Genomic DNA, 25,174 nt, shown 5'->3' with positions numbered 1-25,174 from the left:
ATGTCCTTTAGGCTCATTCATATTTTGGCAAATGATAGAATCATTCTTATTTTTTAGGGTTGAATAATACTTTGTAGTATATTAAAGACCAGATTAGACATTATTATGCCAGAGAAGACATAAACATGGCCAGTAGGTATATGAAAGGTGTTTAACATTAGTAATCACCAGGGAAATGCAAATCAACACCACTATGAGATAACAATTTATAACCAATAGGATGGCTGTTATCAGAAAGTCAAATAATATCTAATCTTTTTTCAAAATACAATATATTAACTATGGTCACTATGTTGTGCAATAGATATCTTGAATTTATTGCAATTATTTTAAAGACAAAAGATAAATGCTGGTGAAGCTGTAGAGACAAAATAGAGCTTTAGTACTCTGTTGGTGGGAATGTAGGTTGACACAACTTTTCTGGAAAATGGTATAGAGGTTTCTAAAGAAACTGAAAATATGCAGTAATCCTTCTTCTGAGTGTATATCACCCCAAAAATGAAATCACCACTTCATAAAGTTATCTGCACTGCCATATTTATTGCAGCATTATTCAAAATACACAAAATATGGGAATAACTGAAGTGTCTATGGACAATTGCATGAATAAAGAAAATTATCTTCATTAAAATTATCATTTTTAGTCTCTGGCAACATTATTTGCCTTGAAGTTTACTTGGTTGATCATTAATAAAACCATTCTTGACTTTTTAATGCATAATTTGGCCATGGTGTATGTACTTTCAAGTAGTCTGTGTTTATAGTTACAATGCTTCTATTATTAACAAGAAACAGTTGAGCATTTCTTGAGAAAATCCATGCTACCTTTTCCTTTTAATTTGTATTTAGTCTATTCAAATTTGATATGATTACTGTTCAGGTTGGTGCTCAGTCTGTTATTTTGCTGTTTGATTTTTACAAGTCTCTTCCTCATTCTTGATTTCTATTGAGATGATACAATGTATTTTTTAGGAGCCTGTGCTATCTCTTCTACTGTCTCATGAATATCCTTTTTTGTATGTATTAGAAGTTTCCCTATATAGCCCATTATGTGTCATTAACTTATCACAGGTGACCCTGAAACAACACTATTTTATTTGAAAAAGTAATAAATCACAATATGATATCTTTTATTCTTCTTGATGTTTTCTCCATGAATTAGTATATGCAAATTAATTTTTAGAATCAAAGAAAATTGAATTCCTATGGCAAACATCAGAAGGAGGAGAATAAAAGCAATGAAGTTTTTAATTAATGGTACACACTTAGGAAAGTGACTATCCCTGATGGATGGATGATAAGATCAAATAAGATAACTATGGGCTTTGTATTAGTAATAACTTATGCATTTAGCAACACGGCTCATTTTAAATTGTTTAAAATATCTAATATAAACAAAAGAATAATGACAAAAAAATGAGTTACACCAAGTTTTACTGGTATAGAAAAAAATGCCCACTATATATTAAATACTAAAATGCATTTCAACACACATGTATTTCTTGTTTGAGTGTGCATGCATAGAAACTGAAAATATATGCTAAAAGATTAATTGTAATTATTGTTACTAGAATTTATAAAACTCATACTTTCAAGCTAATATGAATATATTTTTACACTTTTGGATGTGATAACTTTGAATTAACAAAAACATGTAAGATTTAAAAGTTAGGATGAAATCAACCAAAGGGAAGCAGAGAACAGTGAAAGTAAAACTAAAACACAATCAATCAGTTATAAATATTTTTATAATATCAAGAATTTTTAAAGTGTTTATAATCTGGTAACTAAAACCAGTAAAGACAACGAGATGGGAAGATATAAGAAATATTTAATATTGTTTATAGTAATCTGTCCAGATGATATTATATAAGAAATGATATCCACTTCACTGATCAACTCTGCATTTGTCCTGTACATAACTACTGTGACAGCAAGTCTTCCCCAATTTTGGTAAGATTCTAAAACTCTTGACAACCTTCTCCTTGCTTTAACTATGTATCTTTATTTTTAATTTCAAACTAACACTTCAATTAAAGGCATATATTTGCACTAATGTTTCTGATTTTTGACCTCATCACTTCCACTTAGCTGCAACTTCTATTTCTTATTGGCTGTATATCAAAATTTATTTGTACGTTGAGGTGTGGAGAGAGAGAAATATAAGAGAATTCTTACTTAATGGATTCTACTTTGTAAATGAGAAGTCTAGTTCATCTATAAAAGATAAAGAAGAAAGGATTTAAAGAAACAGGCAAATATCTAGAATAACTATTGAGAAAAAGAAAAGTAAGATGTCAAGCAGCAATGAGTCACTTATAGATCTGTCATTCCACTTTCAAACGAATCATATTTATCTGGTGCACTCTGGCCCCATAGAAGACACTTATTTCCTCAGATATTGTTTGCAACCTTTTAAATTCTGTGTTTCTCTTTCTCTTGCCTATTCTACTTCCCACTATCCTCTTATCAGACATACTATGTTAATATTTTCCAATATGAACCTCCTACTAAAAGTGGTTTTGTTTTTAAGAATTAAAAGATAAAATTGAAATACTGTGGTCAATAAGTAAGTAATAGCAAATAATACATCTGTTTTCCCAAGGACATAGCTTATGCATATTATTACCAAAGAACAATATTGCTTCCTTACTTGCTTACTATTTTAATGTTACTGGAGAACAAAGGGTCCTTTCCTTTGAGCCTGCCTCTAGTTACATGCAAGTATTATGACTTACTGTTACTAAGGTTTACTATTTGTCTTTCAAGGAAGGTAATAAAATCATTGCTAACATCTCTCCTATTAAAAATAGTTGTCTCCAGTGTATGTGAAACACTCTTAAGTATTCTAGAATAGATTGAAGAAATAATCATGAAGTTTTGGGGAAAAAATCTCAACAGCTTAAACAACTGTTAATATTTTATTACTGCTTAATATTGTTTTGGACCAAGAGTATACTTTCAGAAAAAGAGATATTCATTAATTGATATCTCTATGCTAGGTTGATGACTACCGGATAGATGCAAAAGTAGTACCGGCCCAAGATAGTTAGTCCTCCCTGATTTTGGTGAGATTCTATAGTTCTTACATCCTTCTTCTTGTTTTAACTATGTACCTTTATTTTTAATTTTAAACTAACCCTTTCAATCATGACACAAATTTTTCTGATTTTTAACAGTTGTTACTTACTCTTAGATGGACGTTCTATTTTGTTTAGCCTGCTAGCCAAAAGTTCTCCAAATATCTAATAGTAGAGAAATTAAGCTCTTATGGGCAAAGGCATAGCCTTCAAGGTTAATGAATCAGACAAGACTAGGTGAAGTCTCAAGACATATTTAATTGCATTATGAAGGAGAAAACACACACAAAATGTCCTCCATTTATGATTATTTTCTCTAAGTGCTTTATGATCTGACAATGTGTATTCATTTATTCATTAGTTTGACTAATACTTAATGAGCTCTTAAAGGCCATGCACATTTCTAAGCAGTGAATGAGACATGCAAAGTCCTTGCTTTCAGTAGGATAACAGAAAATAAACAAGTAAATAAACAAATAAATACTTAGTGTTAAAACAGGTAGTGAAAAATGCTATGAAATATGCCGAAATAAATAAGTATACTTCATTACACACTGTTATATTAACTCCCTATAGATTTAAACATTCTTATAACATATTAAAATACCCTTTTTTTTATTTTTTTGAGACGGAGTCTCGCTCTGTCACCCAGGCTGGAGTGCAGTGGTGCGATCTCGGCTCACTGCAACCCCTGCCTCCCGGGTTCAAGTGATTCTTCTGCCTCAACCTCCTGAGTATCTGGGACTACAGGTGCATGCCACCATGCCTGGCTAATTTTTGTATTTTTAATAGAGACAAGGTTTCACCATATTGGCCAGGCTGGTCCATCTTGAACTCCTGACCTCGTGATCTACCTGCCTCGGCCTCCCAAAATGCCGGAATTACAGGCATGAGCCACAGCACCTGGCCTCGAAAAGCAAAACTTTTACATAATTTGACCAGCCCCACAATCAATCCTAGAAGCACAATCACATCTACTCAGCTCCAAACTTCCTATTTTTGCATTCTGATCTTGGTTTCAATTACAATGGTCAACTATTTGGATATATTTGGACATATCAATTCTAGGTAGACGCTTAGGGCAAATCTCATCATTCTATCATCATCCTACTTGATGACTTACCAATCACAAAAAAAAATGACTCTTCTTATAATTGAATTATGTTGTATTTAATTTGTTTTTAGCCATTTCACCTTGGTTTTCCTCCTCATCTGATACAGGTTATGTGGCAAGTGCCCTATTGATGACCATTCTATATTAGAGTAGCCATGTCCCTCATTCACACAGAGTATTTAAAACTATTTATAAGCCATTTCATTGTCTTCTTTGATTTTATATTCTTTGCCAACTAATATCTCTACATATACTTAGGTACCTGTAACTTCCCAATTTTCTGTTTGCTTTCCATATAAAGACCTGCCATGTTAGTTTTTCAGTCCTACTTAAAATATGAAGCATTATATACACTATACTTTATTTTTTATTGCGATTTTTGTCCCAAACTTCAAAATAATGAGATGTTTTTCATTCTTGAAAGTGTTATATTCAAGAGCAAGTGCTATTTTAACACCTTTGTCATGTTTAAATGATCATTATTTCAATGTATTATAAATACTCGTGACGATGAATTTCACAAATAAAATTCTGAACTCCTTCTCTAGAAGTCATCCTAAGTTATTTCTTTTGATAAATTATTCACTAGGATCAATCTTGAAGTTATTACTGGGTATCTTGAACCCACAGAGAGCAGATAATTAGCATGAGTAAAGGTGTTAACAACAGTGTAGGCCATAGCTATGTGCAATTTCAGTACAAAAAATCCTAGAGAGGTGATCTAAAAAGACACTTATTAACCAAGTCCCAAAGAGCGAGGATTAACCAACTCCTGTTCTACTGCAATATAGATGGATTTTTGATGTCAAGTGAGTACCAGGGATCTAAGAAAGACATTAATGGTAGTGTGACAGGTATGGACCTGTGAGAATTGTTTTTACCTCTAAGCCTTTAGAAGTACCCAGCTTTGCTAAATAATACAGCAAGCATTCCCATTAAAAAACTTTAAAAACTTTGGCCAATATTAGGTCAAATGTGTCAGTGGGAGGGCTAGAAACAGAATCTACATTTTTTTTTCAAGTCTCCTGGTGAAATCCTCATTTGAATATTTTCTTATGATATAAATTGTTCAACAATAATTATTCAATTATTCTAAGAGAATGATAAATGCAGTTTAAAAATTGAGGAAAAATTCATACGGCATAAGATTAGCATTTTGAAATTTAAAATTCAATAGTATTAACAAAGTTGTGCAACCACCACCTATATCTATAACAAGTTCCAAAATATTATTATCATTTCAAAATAAAAACCCTCACTCATTAATAATTTCCTATACCTAACTTCTCTCAGTACCTGGCATCATTAGCTGGCTTATGTCTCTATGAACTTACCTATTCTGGATATTTCATATAAATGGAATTATACAATATGTGACATTTTCAGTCCGCTTTTTTTTTTTTTTTTTTTTTTTTACTTTGCATAATGTTTTTGTGGCTCTTCTATGTCATAACATGTATTGGTACTTCATTCCTTTATATGGTTGAATAAAATTCCATTGTATGGTTTTAGCATATTTTGCTTACCTATTGATCTATTAATGACATTTGGGTTTTTCCCAACTTTTAGATATTATGAATAGTGTTGCTATGAGTATTTGTGAACACAATTTGGTTTGAATATCAGTTTTCAATTATTGGAAGTATATGCTTGGAATGGAATATTGATCCTATGGAAATTCTATGTTTAAATCTTAGACTAACCATAAAATTGCTTTTCTTCCTAAAATTCCACAGTGCTGTACCATTTTTATTCCCACCAGCAATGTATGAGCATCTCAATTTCCCCATCTTCTTGCCCAAACTTGTTATTTTTTCTTATTTATATATTATTATAGCTCTTTTCCTCCTTCTCTGGCTAGATAATTTCAATTATTCTATTGTCAATTTTGCTTATTTTTCTTCTGTATACTCAAATCTGACGTTGAATCCCTCTAGTAAAATTTTTATTTTAGTTTTTGTATTTTATGACTCTAGAATTTCCATTTGGTTCCTTTTTGTAATTTTCATCTCTTTACTGATATTTCTCTACTTACCAAGACATCATTCTTCTTACTTCCTTTAGTTCTTTATGATTTGTGTTAGCACTTGGCATATTAGCACAGTTGATTTAAGATCTTTGTCAAGTAAATCTAATGTCTATGCTTCCTCAAGAACAGTTTCTGTTAATTTTTTATTTGAATGGGTTCTACTTTCTTGTTTGTTCGATTTTTTTTTTATTTTTAGTTGAAAACTGAACAATTTGAATATTATAATGTGGCAACTTTAAAAATGAGATTGCCTTCACCCTACTTGTCTTGTTTTTATTTCTTGCTACGAATGTAGTTTTTGTTTGTTTACTGACTTAAGTCTGTATTTTTTGTTATGTGTAGTCTTCAACATCATTATTCTATAAGTTTTGGTCAGTTAGTATCTTGACAGATAATATTTTGAATGTTTGGAATCCAACCAAAATCTAAATAAAAAAAAAAGAAAGAAGATAAAAGAAAGGAAAAAGAAGTAGAAAAAAAAAACAAAGAAAGCAAATAAAGAAAGAAGAGAAAAGAAAAATGGAAAAATTTCTTTAAGTGTTTGCAGATTGGCCTTGTGGTGAGGCACTCCTTTAAAATTAGCTGACGATTTACAGCTCTGCCTTAGCCTTCACTTCCTGCTTTTGCTGAGCCTAAGTATAGGCCAGAAGTTAATACACAGGGTTTTCTCAAGTCTTTTCTAAGCATGTTTTCTACCCTATGCATGCATATGGATTTCTAAATTCCCCTGTATGAATGAGAATATTTACCCTAATATTCCAATGAAACACTCTTCTCAGCTTTGGCTTCTAGATATTTGCTGCACCTATTATTTACCTCAACTGTCAGCTTTTATTCTAGACAAAAATAGGTTACTCTTTAGTCTTACAATGTTCTTGAGTAATGTGTTCTTTAAAGCTGCCATTCTACTCTGAGAGATTCTAGGGTAAATGAAGCAAATGGTAGCACCTTGAATCATTTTTTCAGTTAGTTCTTAGGTTAGAATAGACAAGCACAATTTTTGTATAAGAAGGTCTTCTCTGTTCTCTCCAGAACCAATAATATAAGGGCTCCAAAATGAAACATGAGTAGCCATCTTCAAGATTAATGCTGAGCCAGGGATCCTGGCAGTGAAAGAGCAAGTACAAATTTTGCAAAGTTTCCTAGTATTTTTAGTTGCCTTTTTCTGATACAGCATTCTCTCGGTTGCTGTAAAGTTTTTACTATTTTTCAGAGTTCTGACAAAGTTGATTCTGACAGATGTTACTGAATTTTTCAGTATGTGTGTGAAGAATTTTGTCCTTGAAGCTACCTAGTCAGCTATTCACTGACATCCATGACACATATTTTTAGGTGCATTCAAATAATGGTAGTTTCTAATTACTGTTTGCATATTTCTTTCTGTGCATGTATTTTGTATATTACATTGAAATAATATAGCATTGGCCTCATCTCATGATCACACAAATCAGATTACCCCAAAAGTGTAATTGCTTGTGAATCAATGAAAAGGCAAGAAAGAATAATATCTAGAAAGACATGTATTTTTTGTTTTTTTTTGTTTTTTTGGTAATTATTTTCAAACTCCACCTATGGAAAATGGTATGGCATATTTAAAACTTCAGATATGCAAAGGATATTAAGGAGCAACCAAAATCTTTTCCATTTCTATGATTTTAAAGCATTCTAAATTGTATTAATATAATTTTCTATATAAATACAGTTAACCAATATAATTTTTAATATTTATAATTTCTCATTTCCAACACTTTCTGTGTTTTGCTGTTTAGAATTGTGAAATATTTGTGTTTAGAAATTCTAAACATTTCTGATTCGCCTTCAGTTATAAACATTTATTACTGAAATAAAAATAATATCCCCAAGAAACTAAGATCATTCAGTTTTATTTAGTAAGTGTTTAATTAAACAATTACTCTATCAGGTACTGAGTTAGGCACTGGGAATACAATGATAAATGAAGTATGCCCTTGAAGAAGTTCACAATTAAGAAGAGGAAAGTAAAGTAAATTGTTGTGAGCCTTTAGCGGTCCCAGGGTGAGAAATTCTGGAACTTATAATTTTGAATAAACCTTTTGCAACCATATTAAAATTCTTTTCTTCCTACTTTTTTGCATTACATAGTGCAAAGTCCTTTTAGTATAAATTTTCATTTCCAAACATAATAATCCTATTTAATATTTTAAAATAAGCATATATAACAGCATATTAAAAATCATAATTCCATCGGCAAAGCAGAATAAGTCATTCATAATGCATCTGATTAGGTTCTTTATAATAAAATATTTGCCAAACAATCAGCGATGACAGTGAGTTAACCAATCAAATAAACTGTACTGTGATTAATTTTTTAAGTAAAAAGACAATTTTCATAGCAGTAGCCTATGTACCATGCACTATCTTCTTTTAAGTCTAAAATTAGAAAATGCCAAATTCTGACTTCATTTTAGAGATACCCGCTTACAATAGGGCTAGATAAGAAACCAAATTGAAACAAAACTATAGATAAAAACTTCAAATCTTTTGTTTCAGTTCAAACCCATTGAATGTATGATTACTCTTGTCATCTTTTTAAAAAATCCATTATCTCCAATATGCACGTATTGTCAACAAATATTATCAGATTTATGCAGTTTTTAATCTGGGTACATTTCGTGAATCAGATTTACTTCCTTTATAATGTTATTATAGAAGAAAACAGTTGGCAACATGTCTATTAAGCTTATTTAAAATTTTTTAAATCTAAACTTTCTCTACTTGGCAATTTTTTGTGCCATTGCTATCACTCCTGAAAACACAACTACATATGTACTTTATTTTTCTATGTTGTTATTCTTTTAACTACTTAATTTTTCTCTAATACATGGCTGATAACATGTCATACTGTAGCATGTCAAATGTCAAATTACTCTCCAAGTAGTTGAAGCATTAGAAAGATGTGAAATCACTCATCTAGGTAATATACTATATAAGTCAAGCTCAAGAACACACAAAATAAGTTCATAGAATTAATGAAGGCCATGTATAAAGGCCATACCAAATAGAAACATTTTTGTTAATCTACCAACATTAATGGAGTTCAGTTGTTTTGAGTTAGAACAAGTATTCAACATGAAAAACAAAAATAATCTTCTTATATAAATACAAGATTTCAGCTTTCATCATGAAATTAGGTCCTTTATTATTCTGTCATTATTCTGGTAGTATTAATAATTGATTTTCCTCCTTGAATAGACTTTACTTTTTAGCACAGCACAGGTTCTCAGCAAAACTGAGCAAAAAATATGAAGTTTCCATATGTTTGTACTCCCTCATGTACATAGCCACCACCACTATCACAAACTATCATCACAGTGGCATATTTGTTACAATTGTATTAGACGTTTATTTTGAACCAGTTTCATTTATACAAGCAGGTAATTTTATATCTGCAACCACTCCTACATGGATGTAGTATGCATTAAGTAACAGAAACTTTGAATGTAATTTTGGTTTTACATGCCTTTTTTACCATTATGTCCATTTATAAAATAAACAATGCCTATACGTCATATAACTTATGTTAAAAACATATGATAAATGCTAATTAATAAATAATTTGTTTAACTTTCTCTTCTCAACAAAATACTTTTGAAAAAATCTAGAAAAGTAACATAAGAGCAATCTTAAATTATTATGTTAAATATCAGTATTTGAGATGATGACGTAGTTTCTTCCCAAATAAATACACCTTCATCTTTGAAGGTATCCATGCATTTTAAACACATAATAAATTTCATTGCTGATATCATAATTTAAAATGCAATTACTTTTTTGTAAAAGAAGTAGATGTATTTCTCTAATAACCATTTTAGATTTCATTTTAAGCTATAGTTTGTGGCTAAAGTAGAGCATTTTTTTTGGCTTATATAATATTTGTCTATAAAAATGGACATAAAGTATCCAGTAAGTTTTCCCTGTAACTATATAGTAATATATTGTACCAGAGAATAAAACTGTTTATGTACATTTTACTTTTTGATATTTTCATTTTGAATTAAGGTAATTTGAATGATTTTCTCTACTGTCTATTTTTTAAATTAGCAGTCAAAGTTATTATCATTTTTATACATTCTATACATTCAAACTTGAAGCTTCAAATAGAAAATTTCTACTGAGTTTAGTCCTGATAGTACCTGTTTCTGGTAGAGAGACATTCCTGCTCAAATTTTTCATTTTAATTTAGACTGAAGGCTTATCCACATTTGTCTTGGTATAAAGAGGTTAACAGAAACATATTGGAACCATTTTATTAAACCAAACACAATATTTTATGTGAATTTTTAAATGACAGAAGTATCTATCTCTGTAACTGTTCAGAAGTAATAAATCTGATTATTATCACCTGATTTCAGATTTGTGTAGAAAGAGTCTATGTGAGCAAAACTTTTTTTTTTTTTTCCTGAGAGTACCTGAATTTCACTATTAATATGATGGTGTAGAAACTATCATTTATTGTGTAAATATTTTAAATTTATATAATTATTTATTTTTATTTGAAATATTTATTGTGCAAATATTTTAAACATCTATTAAGATGATAATATGATACTTTGCCAAAATTTTCAACCTTTTGTTGATACTCATTTCTTTATTCAGCAAATCTTCAGTAAATATTTGCTGTGGCCCAGACGCTATTCTTACTGTTGGTGATATAATAGTCAAAAGGAGAGGAAGTCCAAGAATTCAGAGATTTTTATGATCTAGGTTGAGACTCCACAAAATAAGCACACAAAAAAGTAAATGACATCGTATGTCACATGTTGAAACATGCTAAAGAGAAAGAAAAACCAGGGGAGTGTAACAGAGATCTGTGGACAATTGGAGTGTTTAATGGTCATTTTTCCTAGGGGGTCTAGAATAGATCACACTGAGAAGAAAGTGATATTTGAATAAAGCCCTGAAGAGTTGAGTGAACAGCTTGTGAATATCTGGGATAAATTTTTAGTAGGAAAAACTGCAAGTGCAAAGACTCTGAGTCATGAGCATACCTGCAATGTTTAAAAAAAATTCAAGAAGACCACTTTCGTGCTCACTACGTGGGAGATCAGTAGAAAAATACATCTGAGAGCATTTGTTGGATGGTATAAGACAAAGTTTGTCATTTTATATATTTGTCTTTTATTATAAAAACTAGGAGTGAGATGTGGCACATGGTAGAATTTTGAGCAGAGAAATAACATGATTTGATTTAAGCTTCTAAGATTACTTTGACTGATATGCTGAAAATAGGCCTGTAATAGGAAGGCAAAGGTAAAAGCACAGAAAGAAAGGAGAAAAATATATTTTAATAATCCTGAAAAGGGAAGAAGGTGACTCAGACCAGAAGAGTAAATGTATGATCAATGGCCAAAAAAAATTGAGAATGAGTTAATCAATATTTTAGAAGGAAATTTCTCTGTATATAATATTCTATTTTATATGAATATATCTATATATGTAAGAAACCAACACACAGCTCTGTATGTAGTCCTAGTTTTTTTTTACATTTTGAATAAATATATCTTCTGACAGAAGCAGTGTCTCTTTTCATATGATGTTGATTGTATTTATACAATTATTGCTGGTACTATTCTGCCTTCAGATCATTATTACCGCAAACTAGTGGTCTATAATATTTTGCTTAAAAGCTCATTTCTAGTTAAAATTTTAAGAAAAGGAGAAAATATGTTTATGTTTGTAGTTTTTAACCATGATGAATTTAATTTGGTGTCAACAAAAAAATAATTTTCATCAATTTTATTGATACGGCAGCTTTGCCTCTGCCAATATCCTAGGTTGACTGATTGTTGAAGTTGTGTGTTGCATAGAAGTGGTATATATATTTTTACAGCACTGCAGTTTTACCTAGTGCTTTACCTGAAAACAGTCTTTGAGGCGTTTTATGCAGACTTTTTGGAAAGCATGTGTACTTAATATTACTTTAGGACAGAATAATTTTCATATTTTTTCCGATTGCCATGCTCAGATTATAAGGGCACATGACTTTCCCTTTTTAATAAAACATGGAGGCATGTTGTCAGCATAAGGCTGGCAAATATGTTTTTCGGAGTCTCCCTCCAACTCCCGCTCATATTGTCCTATGTTAGACTTGGCCATGAAAGAAATCTAGCAAGACTTGGAAGGCAGAGTGGAAGCAGAAATTATTATAGTACTCTTGGTAGGTTGTGGTACATATACCTGATGACAAATACGGACAGCTATAACATATTTCCTTCTGTTTGCATTAGACTGCTCTCAGTGCTGACAAATTACAGCCCAAAGCCTGCTGTCTTGAACTATAAAAATGACAGTTCCCCCAGAGGCACTGATTTTCACAGAGGAAGCAGATTTCTTAAAAGTGGCAATTATGGACCTCTTCGCAAGTTCCTCTTTCATGGCTCTGTTCTAACTTGCAGACATGTAGGGTTTCTCAGACTTTCCCACAAGTTCCAACTTGTTCACCACTGTTAATGCTTCCAGCAGATTCGGTGGCTGTTACTCATATCCTCGGATTCCCCTTTCCCGGGTTTCACCTCCCAGCTCCTCCTGCATTTCCGAAAGGTCTAATTTCTGCATGAAATCTCTCATTTTAACAATGTTTGTATTGACCGATTCACACAATTATACAGGCCAATTACTCAAACTATGAGAAGTATTTTTAACCATTTCCTATTCTACATTTTTGAGACTGTAGAATTATATGCAGAAAATGTGTGTAAGTTAATCTATTTATAAAATAGCAATGTATCATGATACCTCATGACGTACACCAAGAGAAAAACCCTGCTTTAAAAAGAGAAAATATTACATTTATTGATTGGCATGTATAGTAATTATACTTATTATTGACATCTTTTGGTAGGTAACTCTGTACAAGACAGTGGACTTAAAATTTGCCACAACCATGTATAGTGAATCTACTCATATGTGCTTACTGCAGTGAAGAGATTGTAGTTTAGAGATGGCAAAGTCAAACAGATGTTGCAAAATAGAAATGCAAATAGAATAATTCTAAAAACTGAGCTATGTTATAGATGTATATGTAAACTACATCACAAGGAAAAGACACATGTAGTATAAAGCAATACATAACATAGGGTATATTTGAACCATATCCCTATTTCTAGCTAAACAATAAGGAAACATGATCTCCTGCCTTCATATAACATGTTTAGTTTGGCAAAGATTTTGAACATATAAAATAATCTCTGCTACACGGAGAGCATATTTATTTTAGAAGTCAAAACGGTTTTTTTGTTTGTTTGTTTGTTTTTTGAGATGGAGTCCTGCTCACTTTGGAGTGCAGTGGCACAATCTCTGCTCACTACAACCTCTGCCCCCTGGGGTCAAGCGATTCTCCTACCTCAGCCTTCCGAGTAGCTGGGAGGACAGGTGTGCGCCACCATGCTCAGCCAGCTCATTTTTGTATTTTTAGTAGAGACCGGATTTCACCATGCTGGCCAGGCTGGTTTCAAACTCCTTACCTCGTGATCCGCCCGCCTTGGCCTCCCAAAGTGTTGGGATTACAGGCTTAAAACCACCATGCCAGCCAGAAGTCAAAACCATTTATATATTTATCAGACTCCCTGCCTAGAAAATGGGTCGAAATGAAAAATATACGTATATCTATATATAGAGAGAGAGAGCTGTAATATGTAGACTCAACGATCTTAAGGTGAGTACACACTTTCTTTTTCCAATAGAAATGAAGCTGAGAGGCATAGGTGAAAAGGGCAATCAAGTAAGCTTATCTTCTTCCTCAATTAATTAACCTAATGTCACAGATTACTTTTGAAAGTGAGCTTACTTCTCCCAATAGATTCTTTCATTATGGTGCCCAGATTATTGCTGAAAGTGATAAATTATAGGGTTTAGTGACTCTAAAGGAGCTATAAGCTACTAAATTTGCCGAATTTCTAGAATGAAATTATCACTAGCAGTAGATGATCTGTCTCATTTACTAAATCATATAAATATAAAATCACTAATTATTGGCATTCAAGTAAAATGGTCTTCTGTCATATTTATTGGTTAATTATAGATTAAATGAGAAATTACCATTGTAAAGTATTTCTACACTCATCATGAAGGAAGTCTCATTGCGGTAGTTATACAAAGTGCAGTGTTTATAGATCTATAGCCAAACATAATGGTGTTTTAACCATGTAGTATAACCTGTATTTATGCCTAAACTGTAAAAGAATATTTTACGGTTCAAAATTGAAGATGTGATGAAGTCATTCTGATAGATTCATTTGATAATTAGTCTATAAGGCTATATAAAGGCATATGAATAATGACTTAGACAATTAATTTCCTTTCTTCCTCAGGAAATAAAATATAGTATTAATAAGTGTCTATTTAAGTCATTTTCCAATAGAATAATCTGCTGAGAAAATAAACCCAAAGTATAGGTATATGAGCATACTTTACCATATTACCAGACAGGTAATGTGAGCATACTTTAAAAAATTATGAACAATGGCACCTATGCAAATAAATTAAGAATAAACTTAAGGTGAAGTTACTTATTATACTCCTATGATGATCATATATTTTATCTATAAATGTTTCAGATCTGTAGTATATTTTATCTCATACTACATCTAAGCTTTTAGGTGCTGCTTGAGCTAATTTCTTAACAATGCAGGTTCGTTCTGGGATAAATTAATTGTCTTGAATCGTAAAAGAGTTCTTACTGACACTTGAAAACCATTCAATTTTTTTTCCTCTGATTTTTCTCCCTATTTACATGTAGGTTACTCAGAATCTTCATCATTCTCCTTATCTGTCCATCCCTCTTCACTAACGTATCATTTAGATGATCTTATTGTCTAGTCATTAAGTATAAATTATTTCAAAGTATTGATCCTTTCTACAAATTTATGTACACATATGCACATTCATACTGCCTTTTCTTCAAACTCTGACATGATGGCTCCTCCTGTTTAAGACCCACAGGCCCAATTTCTGAGCTCTCATAACCATCTCCTTCCATCATCACAAATTTGACTTGGATAACTATTATGCATTTCTCCCATGACTTCAACTTCTTCCTGTCTGTTCGTTTTTATTATCTTACAAACATACACAAATATTTTCCAATTTACGTATTTTCCTTAAAATTGGGGGCTCCTCTCTCATTGCTACTCCTACTCCAAAACCACATATTCTCACTCATATGTGGAAGTTAAAAAAATATTTTGAGCTCATGGAAGGGAAGAGTAGAATCATGTAGAGTCTGGGAAGGGTAGGGGGAGGGGGATGAGAAGAGATTGGTTAAATGATGCAAAGTTATCATTTCTTGGCCTTTTGGCTAAGATCAAGTGATACAAAGTTACAGCTAGATAGGACGACTGGGTTCTGGTGTTGTGCAGCACTATAGGGTGAGTATGGTTAACTATAATGTATTGTATATTTCAAAAAACTAGAATAAAGGATTTTGAATGTTCACAACACCAAAAATGTTTGAGATGATACATATGTTAAGTACCTTGATTTGATCATTATATATTGTATACACATTAAGCTATCACACTGCACCCCATATATTACATACAATTATTACGTCGATTAGAAATAAAAGGAAAAACAGATTATTCGAAAAGAGAATATATTGAAAGAGACACAAAATAGACACATAACATGTTTACATAGCAATATTCACGGAAAAACATAATGCAATGGAAGAGAACAAGTACTACAAACTATGATTCAATAAAATTTTTCTGAAATAAAATATTACCGGAAAATACATAATGAAAAACAAACTATTATGAGGGAAAATGACCCAGATGGCCAACAGAAATACCATGGTAAAATCATTAGATTTTAAAGAAAAAGTTAATTTTCTTTGGCCTCCAGACAATGATGTCAACTCAGTTAGAAATGAGATAAAATGAAATCGTTATCATTTTTGACAGCATCTCTTATGACAGAAGATAATAAAGTAACCTCTAGAAGATATTCAAGACGATAAAATAAGAAACAATAATTTTATACTTTTCCACAATATAAAAGCTGCAGAAAAAACTGTTATAAAGAAACTGAAGTCTTAATAAATTTAACCAGGTGTGATGGCAGGCACCTCTGATTCCAGCTACTTGGGAAGCTCAGGCGGGGGCCTCGCTTGAGCTTGGGAAGTTGAGGCTGCAGTGAGCTGTGATTGTGACACTACACACTAGCCCGGGCAACAGAACGAGAAACAGAAACAAGAATCTGGAATCTTACAAGGATCCAAGATGTCAGGGAATAATGAGCTCTCTGAAAGGTCTAAAGTTGATTTTGCTTCAGACTATCAGAAAGACGCTGGAGAGACATCAGCACAGGCCTGGAGGGGAGCAAATACATACATCGCTTATAGAAACACCAAAAATTCTTACATGATTTTTGGAATAGACTGGACTCCAGGGATAGTTTTAGGTATGTAAATAAGTCATAGACACTAAGACATTAATTTTTTCTGTTACCCTCTCCGAAAACAAAACAATCATATGCCATGGTTAGAATAACATACAAATCTTTGATTTACAAAGATACCACCTTGGTTAATTTGGTTCTTTTGTTAGAGTAATCAATGTCTGGCACTTCATGCTCATTCCCCATTCCATTTTTCTCTTAAAATTCTTTCTTTCCAGAAATTCTCACTCATACTACTAAACTTGTAATAGAAAACAATATATTTTCCTACAGCAAAATATTGTCAAATGAGATCTAGGATATGATATGCAGTCTCTGATTGGCAAATAGATTTGGTGAAGGGTGACAAAATTTATGCTGAATTTTTAACATCACAAATTATTTATTTTACATCATTCTCTTTTACATTGTGTACCAGGTTGCTTTAATTGTAATCAGCAACCATAATGTTGATCCAACAAAAGTTAGTGCTTTACTTCCTAGTGTAATACAGAGTAGTTATCTCAACATAGGTAACTGTAGCCTATTTAGCATTAAATATAATTCCTATCTCACACCAAATAAGTCAAAAATTTAGCATAATTATTATGCTTTATTTCAGTAGTTTTAAATCAAATTTCATTTTCTTTACACTATTTGTATAAACTAATTTGGGAGGATATATTTTTATTTTTAAAATTGGCAGATAACATTTTATATATTTGTTGTGTACAATATGGTGTTTTGAAGTATATATATGATGTGGAATGACTAAATTTAGCGAATTAACATATGCATTATCTCATATAGTTTTCATTTTGTACTAAGAGTACTTTACATTCACTGTTAACATTTTTCCAGACTGTAATATATTATTAACTATATTCACCATGTTACACAATAGATCTCTTGAAATTATTCTTCTTATCTAACTGAAATTTTGTTATCTTTTAATGAATATTTCTCCAAACACTCCTGTACCCTCAATCAGTCCCTGGTGACCATCATTGTACCATTATAGCAACTCAACAGCATGAAAATAACCTGATTAAAAAAAAAAAAATCACGGGCTGGGCACGGTGGTTCACATCTCTAATCCCAGCACTTTGGGAGGCTGAGGCAGATGGATTACAAGGTCAGGAGATGGCGAACATTTTGGCCAACACGGTGAAACCCCATCTCTACTAAAAATACAAAAATTAGCCAGACGTGGTCCACGCACCTGTAGTCCCAGCTACTGGGGAGGCTGAGAAAGGAGAATTGCTTGAACCTGGGAGGCAGAGGTTGCAGTGAGCTAAGATCACACCACTGCACTCCAGCTGGGTGACAGAGCAAGATTCCAGCTCAGGAAAAAAAAAAAAAAAAAAAAAAAAAAAGTCACGATTGACCGGGCGCAGGGGCTCACACTTGTAATCACAGCACTTTGGAAGGCCGAGGTGGGTGGATCATGAAACCAAGAGACCAAGACCATCCTGTCTAACAAGGTGAAACCCCATCTCTACTAAAAATACAAAAATTAACTGGGCATGGTGGCGTGTGCCTGTAATCCCAGCTACTTGGGAGACTGAGACAGGAGAATTGCTTGAACCTGTGAGGTGGAGGTTGTAGTGAGCCAGATCATCCCACTGCACTCCAGCCTGGCAACAGAGCAAGACTCTGTCTCAAAAGAAAAAGAAGAAGAGGAAGAAGAAGAAGAAGAAGAAGAAGAAGAAGAAGAAGAAGAAGAAGAAGAAGAAGAAGAAGAAGAAGAAGAAGAAGAAGAAGAGGAGGAAGAAGATTCACGATTATTTGTAGATTATTTTGTTCATTTTATTTAAAATATATAGTTCTATGAAATTTCATCACTTGAATATTTGAGTTTCATAGACCTTACATAGACACACACATAAGTACATGTAAAACCTTGTGAAATCAAATGGCAAAGATGTGGAAACAACCTAAATGCCCATCAATGATAGACTGGATAAAGAAAATGTGGTACATATACACCATTTAATACTATGCAGCCATAAAAAAGAATGAGATCATGTCATTTGCAGGAACATGGATAGAGTTGGAGGCTATTATCCTCAGACTCAGGATAAGAAAACCAAATACTGCATGTTATCACTTGTAAGTAGGAGCTTGATGATGAGAACACATGGATACATCAAGGAAGACACACACTGGGGCCTACTCTAGAGTGGAGGAGGCTGGGAGGAGGGAGAGGATCAGAAAAAATAGTTAATATGTACTAGGCTTAATACCTAGGTAATGAAACAATCTGTACAACAAATCCCTATGACACAGTTTAGCTATAATAACAAACCTGCATGTGTACTCTTGAATTTAAAATAAATATTTAATAATTAAAAACAACAAAAAAAAACTCCTGAACTCCAAGCAGTGTCTAACCTCTGCTTAACTGTCTTGTGGCAAAATTATAATTATTGTAACTACATGAGTGACAATGCAAAAATAATTTTAAAATTCAGTTTTCCTCTCAGGACACATTGATTCACTTATTGTATAATGACATATTGGTCCACTCATTTTTATTTAAAACTTGAACTAGGAAAAAAGGAATACATTTTCAGATCAGGGATATATTTTCATTCAAGAGCAACCATATTGAATTTATTGCTTTTTTCAGGTCAAGTTGACCTTGCATCAGAGACCAGCACTTTGAAGCTTTTTGCTACAGGACCTCCTGAACCTGTTTCAGGACCTCATTTTGAGACTTTGCAGACTGGAGATTAGTCAGTCGCTCATTGATCCGCTGATCCACTACCTTTGAGTGGCAGTCTCGGTGGGTGCAGCTCAGATGGAGGCCTTTTCCAGGAAGAAACCAATCTGCTTTCTCTCTGGCCGCTGTCTTTGTCTTTATTTTAAATTGCAAGGAGTAAGATCACACATTATGGAAAAAAAAAAAAAAAAATCACACATGATCCTGAACCTTTAGTTCAGGTGAGGGTGAAAGCTATTTATTTTCAGCGCAATGACTGTTCTGCTGATTCTTAGGACATGCTTCTGGGAACAGTGCTCTTTGGATCTGGATTCAGTATAATGCCCTGTGCAAATGTTTCTCTACCTACAGAAGGAGACCGCCAGGCTCATGGTGTTGCTAGCAGGAGGCAAAAGGTGAGATAGGAGCAGTGTCAGACACATGGTTACATACAGGGGAGGTGAGGATGTCCCCAGAGTTGGGGCTACTGGGAGAACTCCTTACCTGTCCTACCTCCAGGCTCCCAGAGTTTCTGTCCCTGTGAGGTCCCCAGGTGCAACACAGCGTAGCCCACCCCCATCCATATTTAAATTATAATCTTTCCAATAAAAGTAGAAATAGATACTTTATGTCATATTTTAATGCTTTACACAAAACCAATGTGATCACATAGAAAGAAAAAAAATAGCAGAATTGTTTATGGATGCCTTAGGGATATAATTTTAAAGTCAAACTTATTAGGCCATCTCAATTTAAGATAAATTCTAGTATATACAATAAAAATATGAGGAATATTATATTTAAAGTTCTTCAAGAAATTTAGTCATGTTACGACATCTTTCTTTTACTTTTCTGTCTTTATTTGGCAATATTTGTTTTAAAGCTTTCTGCTCTCTTGATTTTATCTTCCAATTTAACAAACGAAAGACACAATGCTGTAAATAGAGGATACAAAACTCTGAATTTTTTAAATTGTTATTTTCCTTGTATTTCTTAATCTTATTCCCCAACTTCTAAACAGTGATCTATCTGTTGTGAAAGTAGTTAATAACATTCATTATTATTCTCTGCATATCAATATTACCTATTACTTTGTTCAATGGACCAAGTTCCTAAAAAGTATACTTGTAATTATGATTTATAAGAATGCATATATAAATAAATGAATAGGTAAAATATTATTTTGATTAGAATATTTACAGTTCCATTTTAATCCCTCAGCTCAATTTACATTATAAAATTTGATGTGGCTTTAGGATTTAATTTATCTTACAAAGTGATTCATGTATTTCATTTCTAGCATTGACCATAAGCCTCTCAATTCAAATAGTCATATAAGGTTCAATGTTGTAAGAGTATTCAATTTATCATATAAAACGATCTATAATTAATTTTGAGAGAGTAATAAAATGTAACTATCTGTTAACAGTGGCACAAGTAATATCCACAAGCTACTGCAGTTGAAGAAAGAGTGTAAGTCTGTAATAACTACAAATTTCTTATAAGTGAAGAGATAAGCACTCTTACCTCAATCATATAATCTTTTAGTTTTCTCATAAAAAAATAGATCCAGTAGCACCTGTCCTGTCTAGCTGACAATGGTTGTATGAGGATCAAATATTACAATATGTATAAAAACAATTAAACATGTAAGCAGTTGTTTGGCACAGAAAATTATGTTTTATTTTTGTTACAAACAAAAGACAAATATTTTATTTTACCATGAGAGATGACAACACATGATTATTTTTTCATGGTTAGAAAAAAATGGTAATTCAGGATCTTAGAATAAAGGATCCCTGGGTCTGTTTATTATTTCTTTCTTAGATTGTGACCTCAGAGACAAATTTGAAAAATCTTCTATTTTAATTATATTTATGTAAAAGTATCTGATTAAGTACATAAGAATTTTTTAAAAAGGAAATCATAAAAAGACAACCAATTACAGTGTAATTGACTATCTTACAGATACAAAGCAATGGGACAGGCATAATGGAAGATGGAAATACTAGACCAATATGTCTCTCTGAAAAGCTTCTAATTTAAAATAAGAAATAATGTGCACACAAGAAAAGGCAATACAAGTAGAATTGTCTTCTTAAATGCCTTTATTTACAAAGGTGTGTTATTTCTCTAGTGCCTTGATTGCTATTTATATGCCTTATTGATTAATGTATAATAAATTTTGTTCAGTGTATATGCAAATACAAATTGGTTAGAACTATGCCTGTATTTTCAGTTCTCACTCCAAAGCTTTCAAGATTTTTACAAGTGAATTCACATAATCTCCCAGTTATTTATACCTTTTAGACTCAAAAACTATATTTTAAATATTTTTACTAATTTTTGTAATTTAAAAGCATCAGAAAAGTTGTTAATAATGAATGATTACATTAGAATATCAGAACTTCTAATAAAGAGAAATAATTTGTTGATATTTTGCTCTAAATATTTCCACGTACCATTGATTTCTAATGTTTTAGTCATTATAAATATGCATAGTGAAAAAATCATAAGTACAAGTGCAAAATAAAAACATGAAATTATTATTGTCATCACACTCATATAACATTTTTTAGTGTTTATATATATATGTGCAATTTACAGCAACATATTTATATTGAAAAAGTTGTTTCTTAGTCTACATTTAGTAATAAAATTCTTTGGTTACATCTTCCCCAAGCAATGTATGTTCATAATCTTACAATAAGTTTAGAATATTCACTTACTAGTCTGTAAAATAGATATGTCATAATAATTTAACCAAACAACAGTTTCCCTAAGTTTTTATAGCTAATAAACATTTACAAATGTTGTTTAGCTTTAATAGTAATACAAAATATAAACAGGACTTGAAATGCTGCTAATATGCTTCTACCACCTTTGACAAAAATTGGCAAATTCTTAATCAGCAACCTAGCTTCCTTGTTCATACCCATGATTTATTAAAATTAAATTTTAGAGTGGATGTATGTTTAATATGATTTATCTAACTCCATGGAAATTTAAGGTTGAGTTTTAAAACAATGTAAAGCAATGATGTATGAAAAGTGTGCAAAGATCATTTCTGTTTTGCCTCTCAAACTACAAGTGCTTTAATATACATTATACTATTTCATTATTTATATTTTATTGAGTTATTGTCACCTCATAAGTTGATATGACATCTAGAAAGATTAAGTGGTTTCCATTCATTAATAGAGAAAGTATCTACAGAGATCACAGCACAAAAACCACCACCACCAACTCGTTCAACTCTATTATTTGTCTCTATACCACACAAGATTTGCCCAAAGACACAACACACATATATATTACAATAAAAAGTCCGTCTTTAGGAAAATTAAAGGCAATGTATTAGATAGGGTAAAATGACATTTTTTACATTATTTTTTATTTATTATTTGAAAAGAGGAAATGAATGAAAATGAAATGAAAAGAGGATAAACAAAATGAAAAGAGGAAATTGCTATTCTTAAATTGACCTATGAATAATAATTTCATTTTGATGTAAATTTTTAAGATATAAGACTTTGAAAGATTTGCAGAGAGTAGGGGTTTTGAAGGTGGATATCAACCAAAAAAAACATTTGGCAAAGGTGGAAAAGTGAACATTACAATGCAAAACTGAATAGGCTAAGATTTGCAAGGTAAAGGAGCCTGAAGGATTTAATCCTTCTGTTCAGTACAATATTACTGACTGAATTATATATTCCAGTATAACATTGTGTATGATGTTAGCCAGAGAAGATAGGAATAACTGTATATTTGTATCTACAAGCCTTGATGCATATTCATATATGTATGATAAGCTTAGTTACCTCTTCTGTTATTTCCATAGTGATTGTAAAAGGATTATCTTCTTCCTGCATTGAGAAATTCTGAAATGACTGCTATATAAGCAGTAGCATTATTTCCCCAGCACTGGGGAATGTCATTAGTTTCAATAGTTCTAAGGCACACATTTTTCTTCTTTTCACCGTTTCTTCAAATGTCAAGAAAGGGTGATTACAGTTTTTCTCCATCAAGTAAATACTCAGCACAGTGTCATTACAACTCGGGACACTGGGAATACCTGTAGAACAAAGCTGAACACAAATAATATTTAATGATTCATATTTTTAAAAGTGATTTCATCAGCCTTTTTTTCTTCCTCTCTTTTTTTTTTTCCATCAGACTTCTACTGCCCAGAAAAATTATCTCTGACAGAGTAGATAATAGCAATTGCTAGTCAGTGTTTCAGAAAGCCACTCAGGTTCTTAAGAGAAAACTTGCCATTCTAGAAATCAAAATGTTGTTTTGGAAGGTAATTGTGCTTTGTGATTTAGACCTCAGGAAGAGTTTACAGCTGATCTGAAGAGGAACTCTTTAGAGGTCCTATGATTATAGTGTCACTGGTTTTGTGCGTGGTTATGTGCTTTATTTCATTGACTTTCGCAATTAGCCCCAGGATTTATTTCACTTGATAAAGTCCTGAGCAAAAGTTTCTTTTGCAATAACAATTTCTTTTTCTTTTTTTTTTTTCAAGACTAGATTATTTAAAACCACCATTCATTAAAGATTAATGAACATTAATGAATTATTAATTACTAGGAGGGAAGATTACATGAATTTGCCTTGGACTCGACAAGTTGTCAAGGATTCTTGCCAAGGCTGCCAAGCTCAGTGAGTTCCAGGGATGGTGTGACACTGAACACTAAAAGTTAAGTGACATTCCTAAGAACTTGGAGGAAAGCATGGGAACAACAACAACAAAGACATTTCCCTTAAGTTTGGCTGTCTCTTGTTTGTGAAAAGAAGGGAAGAATGATATGAAATATTTTTCTCTGTTTAAAATCATCACATTAACTGTATATCATGAAAGAATTCCTAACCGTAGTACCCACAAAAATAATTTTAAGATCAATAGTCAGAAAAGTATTATCATTTATCTTTGTTTTTCAATAATTTCTACTAAATAAAAATAAGTGTTTCTTCAGATAATTATTTAAAGCTATATTTAGATATAAAAAATTTGAAGCACACTGATGATAAGTGTGTCTGAGACACAGGCAGAATTGGGACTCTGATGCATTAGTCACACTTTAAAATTTAATTTCTAAATCCAAGATCTGCTCAACAGAATAGAAAATGAGATATTGTGCTATTCTGAGTAGGAGTTCAGCTTAACTAAAAGATTTTTAATGGTAACGAGTGTGTATATCTTTGATTATGTAAAATAAATTTATTTGAACTATATTTTCTATCAACAGGAGATAATCTGTGCAGATCCCAAAATATTCTAATTTATTCTTGTATGTATCACCTCAGCATAAGGGATACTTTAATATGAATTACAAATTTTACCAGTTAAAGTATTTCAGAAGTCAATATTTCTAGAATAAATTTATTTATTCTTGTACACACCAAATTTAACATACAGTTAGGTTACTATCTATTTTAAAATTTTTCATTTTTGTGCTTATATAATAGGTGTACGTATTTAGGGGGTATGTATGATATTTTGATACAGGCATACAATGCATAATAATCACATCAGGGTAAATGGAGCATCCATCATATCAAGCATTTATACTTCTATTGTGTTACCAATAATCCGATTATACTTTTTTTATTTTTAGATGTACAATAAATTATCGTTGACTGTAGTCACCTATTGTGCTGTCTAGTGCTAGATCTTATTCTATCTAAACGTATTTTTGTACCCATCCCCATTACCTAACCACCACCTATCCCAGCCTCTGGTAACCATCATTCTGCTCTTTCGCAATGAATTCAATTGTTTTAATGTTTAGCTCCTACAAATAAATGAGAGCATACGAAGTTTATTT

The 25,174-nt window shown here is 32.0% G+C and overlaps 1 protein-coding gene across 1 annotated transcript in view; it reads left to right on the top strand.

The window, feature by feature from the left end:
- The window catches only part of LOC102123095 (olfactory receptor 5L1-like), a 55,365-nt gene that overhangs the window by 20,512 nt on the left and 9,679 nt on the right, over positions 1 to 25,174 (top strand). The window contains 1 exon segment of the mRNA XM_074021572.1: positions 19,640 to 19,759. Coding sequence (XP_073877673.1) covers positions 19,640 to 19,759 — 120 coding nt within the window.

Source organism: Macaca fascicularis, chromosome 17 (genome assembly GCF_037993035.2).
Source record: "Macaca fascicularis isolate 582-1 chromosome 17, T2T-MFA8v1.1".
NCBI classification, from domain to species: domain Eukaryota; kingdom Metazoa; phylum Chordata; class Mammalia; order Primates; family Cercopithecidae; genus Macaca; species Macaca fascicularis.
This window is presented reverse-complemented; position numbering and strand designations above follow the sequence as displayed.